Source organism: Meriones unguiculatus, chromosome 4 (genome assembly GCF_030254825.1).
Source record: "Meriones unguiculatus strain TT.TT164.6M chromosome 4, Bangor_MerUng_6.1, whole genome shotgun sequence".
NCBI classification, from domain to species: domain Eukaryota; kingdom Metazoa; phylum Chordata; class Mammalia; order Rodentia; family Muridae; genus Meriones; species Meriones unguiculatus.
The window spans coordinates 17,091,447-17,108,835 of NC_083352.1; the positions used below are offsets into that span (position 1 = coordinate 17,091,447).

General features: G+C 42.8%; 1 protein-coding gene across 1 annotated transcript in view; it reads right to left on the reverse strand.

Annotated features, from left to right (window-relative positions):
• The window catches only part of Adam9 (ADAM metallopeptidase domain 9), a 69,513-nt gene that overhangs the window by 31,394 nt on the left and 20,730 nt on the right, over positions 1 to 17,389 (reverse strand). The window contains exons 8-13 of the mRNA XM_021657377.2: positions 16,248 to 16,319; positions 14,266 to 14,435; positions 13,645 to 13,726; positions 12,718 to 12,851; positions 2,670 to 2,841; positions 157 to 249 (exon numbers count right to left, since the gene is read on the reverse strand). Of these exons, the coding sequence (XP_021513052.1) occupies positions 157 to 249; positions 2,670 to 2,841; positions 12,718 to 12,851; positions 13,645 to 13,726; positions 14,266 to 14,435; positions 16,248 to 16,319 (723 nt within the window). The remainder of the gene's footprint in view (positions 1 to 156; positions 250 to 2,669; positions 2,842 to 12,717; positions 12,852 to 13,644; positions 13,727 to 14,265; positions 14,436 to 16,247; positions 16,320 to 17,389) is intronic.

A 17,389-nucleotide genomic window follows, 5' to 3' on the forward strand; every position in this document is an offset into this window, starting at 1 on the left:
TGCACAGAAGTGGGATGAAATATAACAATGAAACATATAATGGTCGTATAGTAAAATATAAAATGGGCATTAATAAAAACGGCGTGCAGAGATGTCAGGAGTCACATTGCCATGTATCATTTTCCTTCTCTTATCTGAGAAGGGGGAATTCCTTGCCTGGCAATCTTTACAGCAGTCACCATATGCACATTCGGCAAATGACTTGAGCTTACAAGTGCTTCCTTCACAGCAGGGGTCCAACTCACACTCCTGCAAACAGAGAATGACCACAGGTAAATAACTGAATCCTTGACAGTCGCAGCCATTACTAAAGTTCTTTTCCTGACTGCAATTTCACTCTAATGTAGCCATGGCTCTCGCCTCCTAGCTGTGCTTCAAGACACATCAGCCTCGTTAGCTGCAGGTATTCAAAAGACAGCTAGTACTTTCATAACATACCAAAAACTAAGGGACTTAAACTGAAATGTATTTTCTCCCAGTTCTGAAAGCTAGAAATGCAAGGTGAAGGCCCTCGCACAGAGCTTTAGGGAGCCCTCTCTTGCTGGCTGGCGGACAGGATATGGCCAATCTTCACTGGAGAGAACATAGGGGAACTGGCTACTGCTTCTAAAGACACTGATACTAGTGAAGCAGGGCTCCACCCTCTAGTGCTCATGTAACCTTAATGATTTCCTCAGAGAGCCCATTGCCAAATGCAGCTTTGCTGAGGTTACAGCTTTGACACGTGAATTCCAAGCAACCACAGAGAAGTGGGTATCCATGGGTGCCTCTCTCTTCCTGCTCATGGTCCCACTACTCATGGGATGGCTCTTTTCTCTGGGTAGATAAACTATTCCTTTATTCCTTTTCTGTGGGGTAGGAGGAGTGAGGAGTGGCCCCGGTGCCCTGCACATGCTAAGCACACACACTATGCTGAGCAGCATCTTCCTTGGCTCCTGTCACCACGCTTTGGGCCACCACAGTTACATTTCACCTCCAATCTCTCACTCACAGATACCTATATGAATATGGCAGTCTTAATGCCCTACAAATGTGCTGGAGCCTTCCAAGCTGTCACCACCGGGAGAGGCTGGCAGAGGAGTTCATGTTCTCTGCACACGACTCTGCAACTCCTGTGCAACTATAATTACTTCATAAGAAGATTCCAAAACTAACTTCTCTTTTCAATTAACATGTAATAATTTTACATATCTATGAGACAGTGTGCATATAGTTCATATGGTCAGTGTAGACTTGTCAAATCAGAATCATCATTTCTGTCACATAACAAAGCTCATGAGTTACAATCTATACTTTCAAACACATACACACAGACCCTAAGTCAAGATGGCTCATGGACCTAAATATAAAGCCTAAAATCACAAAAACTCCTAGGAGAAAAATCTACAAAGTGGGAACAGCCAAAGCACTGGCCATAAAAGCACAAAGTAACAAATGGCTTTCATCAAAAGCAGAACTCTGTGCTTCCAGGACACCATACATTGCTAAGGGACAACTACAAAAGGAGATTTACAAATCAAGTATCTAAGATACGTAAGATAGAACTGGGTAACAAATAACACAATTTTCCAAATGAAAGTAAAGAGCTGGACATATCCCACAGATACACAGATGGCAAATGAGTATGTGGACGCCCGCACAGCAGCCTCAGACGCCAGGGACCTGCACGATAAAACTGTAAGGAGATGGGGAGGGTTGACTGGGGAGCATGGAGGAGGACGAAACAGAAGGAGAGGGTGTGAGGGGAAGACACATCACACGAAGGATGTTTGCAAAGGCATGGGGAATATATTGTTGTATGTGTATCTAAAATTTTACGTATAATTTTATACAAATATGTGTAAAAGCATATTTAGATACATAGTTTAAATGAAGTGACAACTCTTGGTGTGATAATGCTCTCCCCAAGGTCCATAAACTACTTAACAAAGGCCCCAGTTTCAGGTATGAGAACTCTGCTCTCAAGCTGTCGGTCATGGAGCACATGAATCACAGAAGAATAGAAAGCGCTTTCTTCTTAGTATGTAGGCAGGCTTTCAAGACCGAGTAAGGTCAGGCAAGGAAAAACAGAGAATAGCACAGTAGGCCTTACATCTGAACAAATATGTTTCGAATCTAAAGGCACCCCAAGTTACCTTCCGAGAGGAACGTGGCTAGGCCACATTAACACTGTAGGCAGACACAGCTAAGGGCCGTGGAGCCAGAGACCCACAGGTAAAGGAAAGATTAATGGCTGGACACAGTGTTTTGAGGAGGAAGAATGGTGATACTGACGGATGCTGGAGTGAACCAGCAATTCACTTAGTTAATGAGTCCACCTGAACAAATACTTCCTTAATGGCAGGACCAGAACGGTGAACACTTAAAGAACTGACCAGCTGTATAAGGCCAATAACAAATAATCCAATAGCTACAATAAAAATAAAAGACAAGTAAGTAAAACTAAAAAAAAAAAAAAGGAACCATAGTGTTTGCCTGAAGTCATGGTGTCATGAGTGAAATTCCCAGGAGCTGCTCAGTCCCCAAAACACATCCACACAATGCAACAGCAGTGCTCACGTGCCCACCAAAGCCCATGATCACTCCTCTGCCAGGGCCCAGAAGCAAGGGTGTCATTTTTGCAAATCTCATGTCAGTTTCACACAGCAAAACTGCAATGCTCTACTGACCTTCGGAGTGCCACAGTCACACTCTTCCCCAGGGTCCACCAGCTTGTTCCCACAGGAGGGCGCGCTGTAAGCCTCATCTGGCTTTGGAATGTTAAGAAGGCAGCTTCCTCCCTTGTTCAAAGTTAGTTTCTCAAAGTCCTCCGCACTGCAACTGCTGAAGTTTCTGGAACCTCTACAATAAATATTAAGAAAATATCTCACATCACAGTCATTGCTGATCTTGAAAGTTCTTAGTCGTATCTTTAACCAATAAGAAGCAAATACTATAAAAAGCAGAAAATAAGCAAAGCAGGCAAAAAATGAGAATGTCTATCCCATTCTAGGAATCACTGAACACACTGAAACAAAAATCAGAATCCTTTCAATCTACAGAGACCTTAAAAACTTACCTGATCTCATTCTGAATTGGCTTTATTTATTTATTCCAAATACTGCAAACTACTGTGTGTTTCTAATCCAGATATCTGCAGTGTGATGTACCTCCCCTCCCCTCCCCCAAATCACACACTGGTAGCCATGAGAAAAACACACAAATGGGTAACTCCAGCACTAATGTTTCACAGACACTGTGGTAGTTTGAATGGGAATGACACCCTCATAGGCTCATATATTTGAGTGTGTGTGTGTGTGTGTGTGTGTGTGTGTGTCTGGGAGTGTGGGTCTGTGTGTATCCCTCTCTGTCTCTGGCTTTCTCTCTGTCTGTGTCTGTGTGTGTGTGTGCCTATTTGTCTCTCTTGGTGTGTCTTCCTGTCTCTGTCTCTCTGTCTCTCTCTTATAGGTAAATATCCACCATAAACACTGAAATGCAACACACAGATCCTACTTGATAAACAGTGAGGTTCATAATGCTGTTTGTTATCTGGGTCAACTGGGGTCAGTTGGTTTCTGCAGCTTTATCCCTTGTAAAGTCTATTGCAGATTTCTATAAAGTATCCCCTTCCTTTCTATGGTACTCAACAAATACAGAGCAAAGCCCTTTCTTAGCGACAGACACACACACACACATACACATTCAGACAGACACACAGGGAAAAACTCACAAGACAGCATTCAGGCACACAGCGATGACAGAAGACACAGTGAAGCAGAGAATTCACATCTGGGCTCACTCGGTAGAAAGGCATCAAGAGGAGAAGTATTTTGATTTTTTCTTCACTGTGACACAGTGCCAATATTGGTGACTCTGAGCTTATTATTAAGGCACTCAAATCACAGTTTGTTGTCTGTGTGAGGAAAGTGTGAGTCTGTGTGAGGAACACATGAGAAACATCGTAGGGAAATGCAAGGGCACATGACCAACATCTGAGATCACAGAGGAGGACTCGTCAGTGCATTTAATCCACACACCCAGTGACTACATGACGCTACCAGGAGTCCTGCTGATCGTTTTTACTTTTGAGAATCAGTAAGAAATGTAACTGTAAGCCACAAACAGTTGACAAACCCCTATTTCGTTAAAATTTTATCTGAGATGGTTGTCTACTTACGTACCTACCAATCTCTCCATCTAGTAACCTAAACTTTTGGTATGCTATCATTGCTAAGGCCATTATCAAGAAACTTCCCCCCCACACACACACCTTCTTCTACAGTTTTATGTCTTCTGTGCCTAGGGCTTTTATCCTTTTTGACATTTTGAAACAAAAGGTAGGATCCAGTTTTACTCTTTGGTGTGTGGAAAAAACTCCTTCATAGAAAATATTTGCAAACCATATACCTGAAAAAGGAGTAATAATTAAATGTATAAGAAAAACTCAGTAGTAGAAATCATGTCCATTTAAGAGTGATTAAACGAGCCAGGCGCGATGGTTCACACCTGTAATCCCAGCACTTGGGGAGGCAGAGGCAGGCGGATCTCTGTGAGTTCAACGGCAGCCTGGTCTACAAAGGGAGTCCAGGACAGCCAAGGCTACATAGAGAAACCCTGATTCAAAAAATCAAAATAAAAAAAAAAAAGTATAAAATGGTCTTGAATATACTTTTTTAAATGGAGGTAATAAATGTCCAAGAGCTACAATGAAGAGGTGTTTAGCATCACTAATCACCATGGAAATGCAAACCAAAACCACAAAACCACAAACTAAAGCCATCCCTTATACCCATTAGGGTAGCTGTTACAAAACCCTAAAAGAGAAGCCTACACCAGTGTGTGAAAAAAAGAAAAACCAGCAGAAGACAGCATGGTATTCCTAAGGAAATTAACAACAGAGGTGGCAAATGGCCTAGAAATCCACCCTCTGCTACAAATCCAAGATAAATGGCATCTCCGTCATAGACATCTATATTCTCTTGCTTGGTGTGTCACTGAAGCCAAGACCTGGGGACAACCTAAGTGTTCATCAGTGGACACATGGATAAATGTACTACAGGACGTATGCCTGTATTCCATTACATGTGTGTACTTATACTGTTATATGTGTTTGTGCATGTATATACATGTATATGCATATATATTATTCAACCTCATACTATTTGCCCCAACATGAATGAATCTAGAGGGTTCTATGTTGAGTAAAATAAGGAAGACACAAAAAAGGAAAGTAAAACATGATCTCAATCAGACCTGAAATTGTAAGAGAAAATGAAAAATGCGCAAACAGCAAAAACTAGAATGGACGGATGGGAGCAAACGGGGAGATGGGGTTAGAGGTCACGTGTCAGCAGATGTGCAGGACTGGCAAGCGTGTCGGCCGTGTACAGCATGACCCTGCCATTACTACCAGGGAATAAATGGCATTTTTGCTACAGGAGGTTTTAGGTTGTTCTGCCACAGAATGATTTGGGTAACTATGTAGGACAATGGATATGCCAGACTGCCTGACACGGTAACCATTTCACCACCTATGTATAATGTGCACGGTCCCAGCACTCAGGAAACTGAGCAAGGAGATGGAGAATTTGAGGCTAGCCTGGGCTACAGAGGCTGTCTCAAAAACAAAACAAAACAAAAAAAATACAGATTTGCTGTTTTTCTTTTTAATATAGAATCTCACTGTGTAGCCCTGGTTGGCCTCAAACTGACAGAGACCCACCTGCTTCTGTCTCCTGATGGAACTAAAGCCATATTCCAACCAGGACATGTTACAGCCATGTTACAGATTTTAAATATAAACAGTAAAAGCAAGATAGGTAATTTGTATACAGCATAATAAGGTATATGAGTGTAGGTACGCAATGTAATATCTAATGTGGGAAGAAACACTCTCCCACAAGGTCTATGACATTACCCATCTATTTTGTTTTTGTTGTTGCTACTTTTTTGGTTTTTGGAGACAGTTTCTCTGTACTGTAGCCTTGGCTGTCTTAGACTTGCATTATAGACCAGGCTGGCATCAAACTCACAGAAATCCACCTGCCTCTGCCTCCTTGAGTGCTGGGGTTACAGGCCTGCTTCACCGCACCTGGCCCCTCACTACTCTTAAGGCTATTATGGGGAACTCTTCGTGCCATCAAACATCTGCTCATTCAACAAACATGTGTTGGACATGTGTTTGCATAAGATACCCTCCTCAGTTCAAGGGATAAAGCCCATGAGCACGGCAGAAAACAAACTGTGAAGGCCACACTCACACTCTAGTGAGTGTAGCAGACTGCAAACTTTAGTGGGTAAGTTAGCTGGATAGATAGAAGGTGGCAATGAATGACAGGAGGCTGGGGCAGTCACAGTGTCAAAAGGCCAGCCAGTCCAAACGCTTCATATACCATGACACTTCAATCCGAACTGGAAATCTGGGGGAAGGACACCACAGAGAGAAAAATAGCATGGCTGTGGCGTGTTCTAGGCATGATAAGGAAGCCAGCGGCCCTGCAGGGGGCACTGTAAGCGAGAAAGTAAGAGAGCCTGTGAACAAAGGTGGGAAGAAACCACAGCGAGAGCACAGTTTCTTACTGTGAGTGAAGCACGGTCAGTGAGCAGGCACGAGCCAAACACAAAAAACACAGTTTGATGCATGTTAGTAGCATCGATGCTGTTGCTGTGAAACAGGAACTCTCACACACGGCTCTCCCGGAACCCACCACACAGAGGATGAGGATGAATCAGAACGACTTCCTGGAAATCGGGACGAGGGATGGAGGATTTCAAGGAACAGCACGTGAGAATACAAGAGAAGTCAAGGCTGACAGAGGAAGGTTAGTGGGAGTGAACATGGGGACGTCTGCGGGCAGGTCAGGGTGTGGGATAGGTGGGGCTGAAACAACTGGACACGGAGTAAAGAGGTTAGTAACTGTTCGTAGGCGGTGCCTCCCACAGTCCATGTGAAAATGCTGTCCGTAGAATGTACCCAACTACAGCAGCCATGCTGGCGCATGTTTACCCTACACACAAGTCCCTGATTACAGCCCGCAGGGTCCCCACCTTTAGCAACGGCTACAGAAAGAGGCTTCTCGTTCAGCAGGTGAGCCCCAATTTCTCACAAGCAACGTTTGAAAGTGTGAGCCTAGAGCAAGGTCCCAAATCAAAAAATCAGTTTCAACTACAAGAGAGGTAATAGAGTACTGAAAATCTGAATAAGATCACAAGCATGTGTGGCTATTTATAGCTGGTAGGAGCTGAGATTTTAGAAACATGACCTAATATTTGCCTCAGCAAATGCCATAAAAAGACTTTGAGGCAAGAGGAGGGAAAATAATCCTCCACCAACCATCACAGGATGGCACACGGCAGAGAGGACAGTATCCCACCCCTCTGCCTGCTACTCCACATGACACAAGGATTACGACTGAAAACATCTCCCCACCACCACCTTTTACTAGGTAAGTTCTGAAAATTACTTCACAGGAAATGATCTGCCAGGATATGAGCAAAAACACTTGTCATCACTGACATTGCTGTTCTGTTTCTGTGAGTGATCCAGAAGTGGCCAGAACACGCTTTCACTGTTACCACCCCAGCCTCAACGGCCGACAGCTAAAGAAAAGAGACTAAAAGTGCACGAGAGAGGAAAGCACTGATTTTGAAGGAGGTGGAACAGACTTACAGGAACAGGCTGAGAGGCCCCTTGCTCCCACTCATCCCTCCCTTCCCAACACCTAGTCAAGCCTGACAGTGTACCAAGGAAGAAACCGAGAATTACACCACTAAGCTCAGCAAACTGAGTGCTTCAGGAGCTCACTCCCCTCGGCAATGAGGTGCAAATGTGGCCCTACAGGCCTAAACTGGAATTGCAGATTGCACCTCCTCACCAATGCAGTTGCTCATGAAACATCTCAGAGAAGGACAGAGTTTGAAACCTATGCTTTTCCTAATTTGTTGTTAATGTTTTCATTTCTTTTTCTGTTTCATAGGTTTTAACCCTCGCTCTCCCACACATAGCCCACAATGCCATTGCTCAGTCGGTTGGGTTTGTCTGTATGTTCACCCACTAGTCAATCACCGGACACTCTAGCATTCCTTTCATGCGCAGATCACGTACTTCCTCTTTCACTTTTACCACTTTTTTCTTTCTTATCCTCTCTTCTTTACAATTAACTATATCTTTTATTTTGGTTCATTTGTTTTTTTTTTAAGATTTATTTATTAATTAATTTATTTATTTATGTGGTGTTCTGCCTGCAGGCATGCCAGAAGAGGACACCAGATCTCATTAGAGATGGTTGGGAGCCACCATGTGGTTGATGGGAATTGAACTCGGGACCTTTGGAAGAACAGTCAGTGCTCTTAACCTCTGAGCCCTCTCCAGCCCAGACACTGAACCATATCTAACTACCACCTCCTGCGGTGGTTTGAAAGAAAATGAGCTCAGGGAGCAGAAGTGTTTGGGAAGGATTAGGAGGTTGTGGCCGTCTTGGAGGAGGTGTATCTAAGACTGGGCTTTGGGGTTTCGAAGGCCTACGCCAAGCTACACACTCATAAAGTCTTCCCAACACGATTGCCCAAATATGAGCTGAACGAAGACAGTAATGGGCAGACCAAAGTGGACACAGAAAGGCCTGTGAGGTCTCCACCCTACAACCTTATGCAGGGAGTGGGAGAAGTGGTCCTCCCCGAGGAAGAGCAAACCTACTGGTTGTCCAGTCCCAAAGGGTCAGCCCTGAAATTAGACATCCAAGTAACAACACACAGACTAAACCTGTCATATTTAGAAATACACATAAAGATACACGCATGCAGTATCAATGAAAAAAGAGACCATAAATTTGAAGAAGATTGGGGAAGGGTATATGAAAGGGGTTGGAGGAAAGAAAGGAAAGGGGAAGGTGTTGTAATTACATTATAATCTCACAAATAAAGTTTAAAGAATGAGGGAAAAAAAAGGACTTCAGACCAAAACTAGTCAGAAGAGATAAGAAGGAAGCAACCCATCAAGCTCCCAGAACTTCAGAAAAAAAAAAAATCATTTAAAAAAAGACTAGAACATTTTGCTTGTTTAGTGGCACACATGGCTCCTTGGGATGCTGATACAGCAGGAGCATGAGTTCAAGGCCAGCCTGGTTTATATGCTGAGTCTGAGAAAGGCCTGGGCTACTTGGTAAGACTTTGTCTGAAGAACAGAAGTTATTCTTACAATTCTGTTTCAAATGGAATGGCATATTTATCAAAATATAGCCAAAACACACACAATCCTACTGGAAAAAAAAATGACAAAATGGATAGGTTAGTCCAATAATGTCTCCAGATACACAATAATCAAATAGTAACTATAAACATTTATGTTTGGGACAATTAGAGAAATGGCAAGCTTATATATTTCTTCAGGACAAAAACAGTCGACAAAAAAAAAATATCAAATTTAAAAGAGAGTCAGATGGATATTGGACAAATGAAATATAATAAGCAAAACTAAGAATCCATTCGATAGGTTTAACAGACCAAATATACAAGGTTAAAGGGTCACTGACCTGAGAGATGCCAAAAGGAATTTCCAAGAAACAAACAAAAGCTAGCAAGAGAGAGAGCCGTGGTGGAAGTACCAAGAAAGTGCTCACAGCTTCCCCTCTTCTGCATCCCACTGACCCGGCAGAAACCAGACTCCCACTCTCGCTCCCACGTGCATCACTGAAGAACAATACCATCAAGCCAATGGACTCTGAAAACGTCACCTCTCAAGCCAGCCCAGCTAAGCCAGCCTTTCACGTCACAAGCATTCTTTTGACTTCTTGTTCTCTGTCGTTTAATTTTCACTCCTGTGCACACAGCTCATAAGAGCCGTGCATCTGCCTATACACTGCTCAGTTGGGATTTAGCGCCACTGCTTATGTTTCTGCAGTATTTCACTACAAGGTACTCTTTCCTATACGCTTCACCCACACCTCCTATGCCCTGCCCCTCTCTAGTTCCTGTGTACAGATATTTTTAGTTTTATGGGGCCCCATTTGTCCACTCTTGTCCATGGGCAAATGGAATCTAGTCAGAGTTTCCCACACCTGTGTCTTACAGGATGCTGTGTAGAGGAATTTTAATTCAGATCATGGCTGCTCTGGCAAGAGATCACATCCAAAGACCTTCTTCGGCTGTGTGATGTGGGTGGAATACAAACACGCCTTTAATCCCAGGAGACAGAGGCAAGCAGATCTCTGTGTTCAAGGCCAGCTTGGTACAGAGCAAGTTTCAGGTAAAGGAAAGCTTAGGTTCAGGCGTGCTTGTACACAACTTTGATCCCAGCACTCAGGAGACAGAGGGAAGCAGACCTCTGAGTGCCAGGCAGTTCTATTCAGGCAGTCTGGTTGAGTCAGGGAGCTGAGAGGTGGTGCAGCAGAGTTGAGTTCCTGGCAGTTCAGTTGGTGGAATTCAGAGGCAGCTTTACAGAGAGGGGCTGAAGAGAGAACACGCTAGACACAGATGAAGACAGAACATGACAGAGAATGATTAGGGGCCAGAAGATTAGAAAACATTTCTAGAGTTAGTTTGAGGCCAAACAGGGCAATTCAGTGAGAAACTTGAAAGAAGCCAGACTTCTTTCTTGGAGAGGAGTTTGAGCCAGAACACCTGAGTTGAACCAGCCAGCCAGGGCTCAGAAATAACATCTAGAAAGGGTGAGCTAATTCAGCAGTAAGTCTCAGAGGCTGAAAACATTCTAGGCCTAAGTTAGATTGTACAGACGCCAGAAGCTTCCAGGACTAGGCCCAGGTTAGCAGAAGGAGACAGTAAGCCTCTGAGACAACAATGAAATCAGGTGAATAAAGGTTCCTTTAACAATGCTGCCTCTGTTTGTCTTCCAACAGTTTCAGTGTTTCAGGCTTCACCTTCAATCAGCAGCCCCACCCAGCTGTGCATGAGTGGCAACAATGACCAACCACAAAGATACCCGTGTAAGTACAACTCCACCATTAGATTTTGGTGGTAACCAACAGCCAACTAACTGGGCTTCAGGCTTGGCCAAGTGGAAGGAAAGCATGTCTGATACTACAAATCTCTCCAACTACTTATATACTGTTGCAAAGTGGGAAAATTGGTGCAGGCACTACGGAAACCAGTTGTTGGGGAGGGGTAAGCAACTGAAGATAGTACTGTATAATCCAGTTATACCACTCCTGGGCAAGCACACAGCGGACTCCATATCCTCCGACACAGATACTTGCACATCAGTTCTCACTGCCACTTCATTCACAATAGCAAGGAAACGGAGTCCGCCTAAATGTTCTGAACAGATAATGAAAATGAGGTACACATAAACAATTAAATTTAACTGTAAAAAAAATAAAATCAAAATTTACAAAACAAATGATGGAACTAGAAAATATGTCAAGTGAGGTATCCTAGGCTCAGAAAAACAAACATGACTTTCTCATATGTGGATCCCAACTTTGAAGTTAGACTTGTATGTTTAACTTAGAGTGTCTACAAAGGTCAGAAAGCTAAGAGGCCCCTGAGAAAGGGGGAAGAGATGTCTTAATGGAAAAATATAGAAGAACGTGTATAATAGAAAGGGTAGACAGATACATTGAGAGACAAAGGCTTCAGCAGTGGGGATGGGAGAGAGGAGGAAATGCAGAGTGTGATAACCAAAATTAAGGATGTATGAAAAGCCTGTGGAAATCCACTACTTTGTAAGCTAATGTTAAATCATATTTAAAAAGAGAGGGTGCGTGTTTGAATGCAGGGTGCATGATGCTATTCCCAGAAGACATAGGTCATCAAGTGAAAATCTCAGTCCCAGGAACGGGCTACTGCCCCACAAGTAATTGGTCAGAAAGACCCAAGAGGCCCAAAACCAGATAGGCTATCACCATTACTCTTGGCTGCCCACCAGAACCATAAGAACCTGCCTCTGAAGATGCAGCACACTTCTGTCTTCAGGACACAGAGAAATCAATCTGCAACTGGCCTAAAAACTTCCTCCCAGATGGAGAACTTTCATATTCTGGAAGGGGCTCTGTAAGCTGCAGGGGACAGAAAGCACTGATGGTCTTACTTGGCCCTGGACATTGCATGCTGCCAGTCAAGAAGTGCCCATTAGGACAACAGTGGCATGACAGCTATGGGAGTCATCACTACTTTCTGGTTGGGTTTGAGGCTTGCTGTAAAGAAAGGAATTCATGCCCAACACTATCCACTTGGTCAAAAGTCTACTTCTGGGAAGGTTCATGGGTCACAGGGGGAACCATCTTCTAGTTATATTCATAAACCCATAGATTTGTGTTGCCCTCAATCTTGGTCAGAGAATTCGTGATGTGACTTAATTGAAAAAATGCATCTCTCACTGGTATATTTCAGAGAACAAACAAGGCTTCCTGTTTTGAAAACACAGGCATCAGTAGCCCTCAGACTTATAAATGCTGGAGAAGTGAGGGAGCAGTTAGCAGCACTTGCTCTTCTTCCAGAGGACCCAGATTCAATTTCCAGCAGCCACACTGAGCAGCTCACAACTGCCTGTAACTCCAGCTCCAGATGACCTGATACCCTCTTGTGGCTGTCTGAGGTACCTGTACATATGTGATATTTCCTTAACAGAAATACAGATTCAGTCTCACAAACACACACACACACTTAGATAGATAGATAGATAGATAGATAGATAGATAGATAGATAGATAGATAATGAATGAATAGGAAAAAAACCACAGGCCTACATAACGGTGCTAAGAGGCAGGAAAGGCTGTTACTCACGATGCCCCTGAATTCATGATGCAGCTCTTGGCTCCACAAAAACACTCTCTCCCGTCATCATGATTCATGCCAAGGTTATGTCCCAGCTCATGAGCAACAATGGAAGCAAATGTCTCCACAGTGATTTGCCCAAACTGTACAAACATAAGAAGGTGCAATTAGGAAATGTTTTCTTTGCCAGGTTACTTTTTTGCCAAAAGGCAATGTATCTACCACAATGCTGACTTTATGCCCGAGTGTGTGGTACCAGCCTTTATGCACTCCCTGATAGTTACTGGAGTGACTCATGTGCTGATAGGCAAGCATCGGCAGACCGTTCCCTGTAGCTTACGAGAAAACAGACTGGTCTCTTTGAGATGGAGGCTGTTTCCTCATTCATAAAAATGTAACATCCTAGTTAATTTTGTTGTCATTTTGACACATCTGGGAAAAGGAAGACTTCAATTGAAGAACGGCTTGGATCACACATATATGAGCGATTTTCTTGCTTGTGTCAATGTCAATGTGCCCAGCCCACTATGGGCAGTTCTGTCCCCTGACAGGTAGTCCTGGCCAACATGCAGCATTCCTGTGTAGTTTCTGCTTCAAGCTCCTGATCTGAGTTCTTGGCCTGACTTCCCTAAGTGATGGGCCATAACCTGAAGTGTAAGCCAAATAAACCCCTCCTCCTCTAAGCTGCTTCTGGTCATGGTCTTTATCACAGCAACATTAAAAAAAAAAAAAAAAAAAAAAACTGGAATAGATAGTAACATAATAAATATTAAAAACTTGACCTCGTTTTTAGAAAAAAACACATGTGCTTCTCCTACTGTGTCCTTCACCGTGTACCGGATCCTGCTATAAGGATCCGGGGGAGAAGTATAGTCAACAAGGGCTGGAGACCGTCCTAATGCCTCCATCCAAAGTTGTACTGAAAGAACAACTTACCACATTAATCCCACCTGCGTGGCTCCTTGAACATACGGTTCCTACAAATGCCATTCCTGCAGTCCCACCAAAGCCTTTCTTCCTGAATGAAAACGCAAAGTTATAAAAATGTCCTTGGAGGAAAAAGAAACATATTAGTCCTGTTTCCACAGGTAATCTTAACCACACTAACAAAACCTACAGAAACTGGAAGAAAAATAACAAAGATAAATGACATTTTATTTTGGGGGCATTTGAGGTAGGTTAGTATTACAAATATAATCCTTTAAATTTTTTTATACAAATGACGACGACTTTACGTATCCAAACATAGTATGGGTTTTTCCTAAAATTCTGTGGCCAGATTACAATAATCAGAGCTCAAATTGAGATTATCTTTAAACTTTATACAGATTATGTGAAAATGTATTCAGCAAGAAATCTATTTTCCTCTTCCCATATAATCTTTCACACACACACAAAAAAAAAAAATGTAAAATATGCTGTAACAAGGTGAGGAAAGAAGACATGGGATAAAGACAAAGATGAGTCAGACACGTAAGAGGATATACCACTGCAACAAAATTAGCAAAAGTCATTTTTCTGATCATTTAATTCATATCTCTTTTAAAAGCTACTTACAAAACCAACTGTGCACTGTCATGTCTCCGACGGGGTATGAGAAACTTTTCCCGCCACTGTACAAAGTTGCCCAACACATCGCCCGCACCTCCGATTATATTGATCGGGTTTCTATCTGTCCAAATTTCTAGTCCAACTAGCACAATTCGAATGTTTAACATGATATACATCTGGGGAGAAAGCAGAAATAAAGCATATTAAGAACATGAGAAGAAATGGGGGCTGGTGATTAGGACAGGGTCTCAAGTCCAAGCTGGCCTGGAATTTTCTGTGTTGCTAACTAAGGATGACCTTGAACTCCTAACCCTGCTGCTTCCATCACCCCACTCCTGAGATTACAGATGTGTGCCACCACATCCAGTGAAAAAAATATTTTTGAAGAAATATAACCAATAAAATTAAATTAAAAACAGGATTCCCTCCCCCAGAATGAAAATCTGTCCTTCACTCATCAAGCACAAAGAACTAAGAACAAACTCTGTTTTATTCCCTCTGTAAAACATGACAAACACAGGAAGTTAAAGGTTTTGAGTAAGTCATTACAAAACTTTCCTTTATTCACACTGCAGTGGTCTGGGTCTTGAATGTTGCTAATGGCCCATGTGATAAAGGCTTTTTTTTTCCTGTCCCAGAGTGACACTACGGAAAAGTGATGGAACCTTTAAACACTGGAGACTGTAAGAGCTTCCGGTCACTAAAGTCACTAAAGTATTCTGCAGGTAGGAGCCACAGCTTCTTCCTCCCCCTCTCTCTTTACATCACTCCCTCCATGAATGCTGGTTCATCCCAGGGCCCAAGCAAGAAAGCCAATCAATCATAAACAGAAACATCCCAAACTCTGAATCAAAATAAACCTTTCCTCTTTATAAGATGAAAACCTCAAGGGGATTGTTAAAGTGGTGGAAAGTTAGCTAACAGTCATACTTCATAACTATTCGGACCTTTTGATGCTGAAATGCCAATGTATTTGATCAAAATGCACCACTGCATGATCCAACTGGAACTCTGTAACTCACAGCAAACCATAAACACTTCTAACCTCTTACCTCAAATCCTAACTCAGAGACACAAACGCTTTCAGTGAAAGAACTGGATTCCTGTCTATTTCACAGAGATACTGTGAGGAGTAAGTTAATAAACACATAGAAGTAGCCTCTGATTTGTTTAATTGTCACTGAATTTATTATTCACTGTGTAGGGGAACAGGAAGCACTTGTGCCATGGTGCACATGTAGAAGTCCAAGGACAATCTGTAGGAGTTCTGCTACCCTGTGGGTTCTGGGAATCAAATCCGGTCGTCAGGCATGGTGGTAAGCACCTTTACCTGCTGAGCCATCCCTCTTGGCCCCAGCCTCCACATCTACACGACCGGGAGTCTTCGAAGAATTATGCCCTGGTCATAGTTACACCTGAGTTCACATCACAGCAATCTCAGACTGGATGAATCCAGCATCTGAGTCTCTCTGTCTGTGTTTCTTTCACACACACAGCACACGTGTGCACACACCCACACCCATGTATACACACACACACACACACACACAAATACAAGCTTGTGCACACACACACACACACACACACACACAGCTACATTATTAAAAGTATTGTTCTTTCAATTAAGAAAAGCAAAGGTGCGGGTGGCAGGGTAGGGTCGGGAGGGGAGGAGGGAGGAGCTTGTGGGGGGACACAAAGTGAATGAAGTGTAATTAATTAAAAAAGTAAAATTTAAAATAGAAAAAAAAAGCAAAGCAAAGGTGCTTTCATAAACATAAGAGCACCTTACCCTACTCTGAAGATGAGGCAGATGCTGATAGAAGTCTCTTGATCTTCCAAGAGTCTTCCTACATTTCTATTTTCCTTACATTATTTTTAATGTTATAGAACAAATATTTATACATCTGATGGTCAGAGCTCAAAAATGACACATGTTGAATTCTGTTCAGAGACTGTCTGAGGACAGCACATTAAAGAATGCAACTTACGCTATCCAGATAGTTAGCTAAGCGAATCATCTCTTCTCTCACAGCAGTCTGGTTTCTTCCCATCATGTCATACTGAAAAGATGAAGGAGGAAAGTCATGACCACAAAGCAGTGGAACAGTGAAGACACCTGTAACCCTACACTGAAGAGAAAACGCCAAGGATTGCTTGAACCAAAGATGGCAACATCTAGACACTTACCAGCATTGCAAATGAACCAGTTTCAGTGTGGTGCTCTGAATAAGAAATGCCTCCCACGGTCTGAGGCATGTGGACACCTGGTCCTCAGTCAACAGTGCTGTGTGAGCAAGTCAGGGGTGGGGACTTGCTGGAGGACACGTGTCACTGAGGACGCGCTTAATAAGTAAAGTCCTGCCGCCACTTCCAGTTCGCTCTCCCTGCTTTGAGCTCCTGGTAGAGACGTGAGCGCCCCCCCTCTTGGCTCCAGCCACCGTGCCTGCCCCCTGCTGCCATGCTGACCCCACCATGATGGACCTAACCCTCAGGAGCCATAAAACCAAACACACTCCTTCTTCTAGAAGCGGCCTTGGTCACGGTGCTTTATCACAGAAGCAAAAAGTAATGAACACACTAAGGGAGACGCTTTAGTGATAATTAACATACTAATTAACCTACGAAGGGACATGCTTTAGTGATGAATAAGAAGAAAAGAATAATAAGGCACAATAATAATGAGAAGCACTGAAGTCCTAGTTTTCTTCAAATGCATGTGAATTTAGAAATTTTTCTTCTTAATGTTATTTTTATTGCTTGTAATGCAACATATTCTCAAGACTTCACAAAGGTATAATCTTAAACAGAATGCTTGCATGAAAGAATGAAAAAGTAGATTTTCTAATCTTTTAGACTAATGACATCAACAATAAACTATTTCTAGACCCTACTCTAACAGAGAGATTAGTCCAGAGTCACTAGCTCAAAAATTACATGTGGTTAGAAAATAAAGATATACAGAATTTTTACCATGTTAAACCTAATATTTTAATGCGCCCTTTTCTTACAGCTGGCCAAATTAGCATGTCTATTTTAATGTTATTGTAAACAGCCTACTTGCTAACAAAAAGAAAATCTTACAGAGCTTGTGACTTCACTCCATGACAAAGGTCTTAACAACAGAATCTGT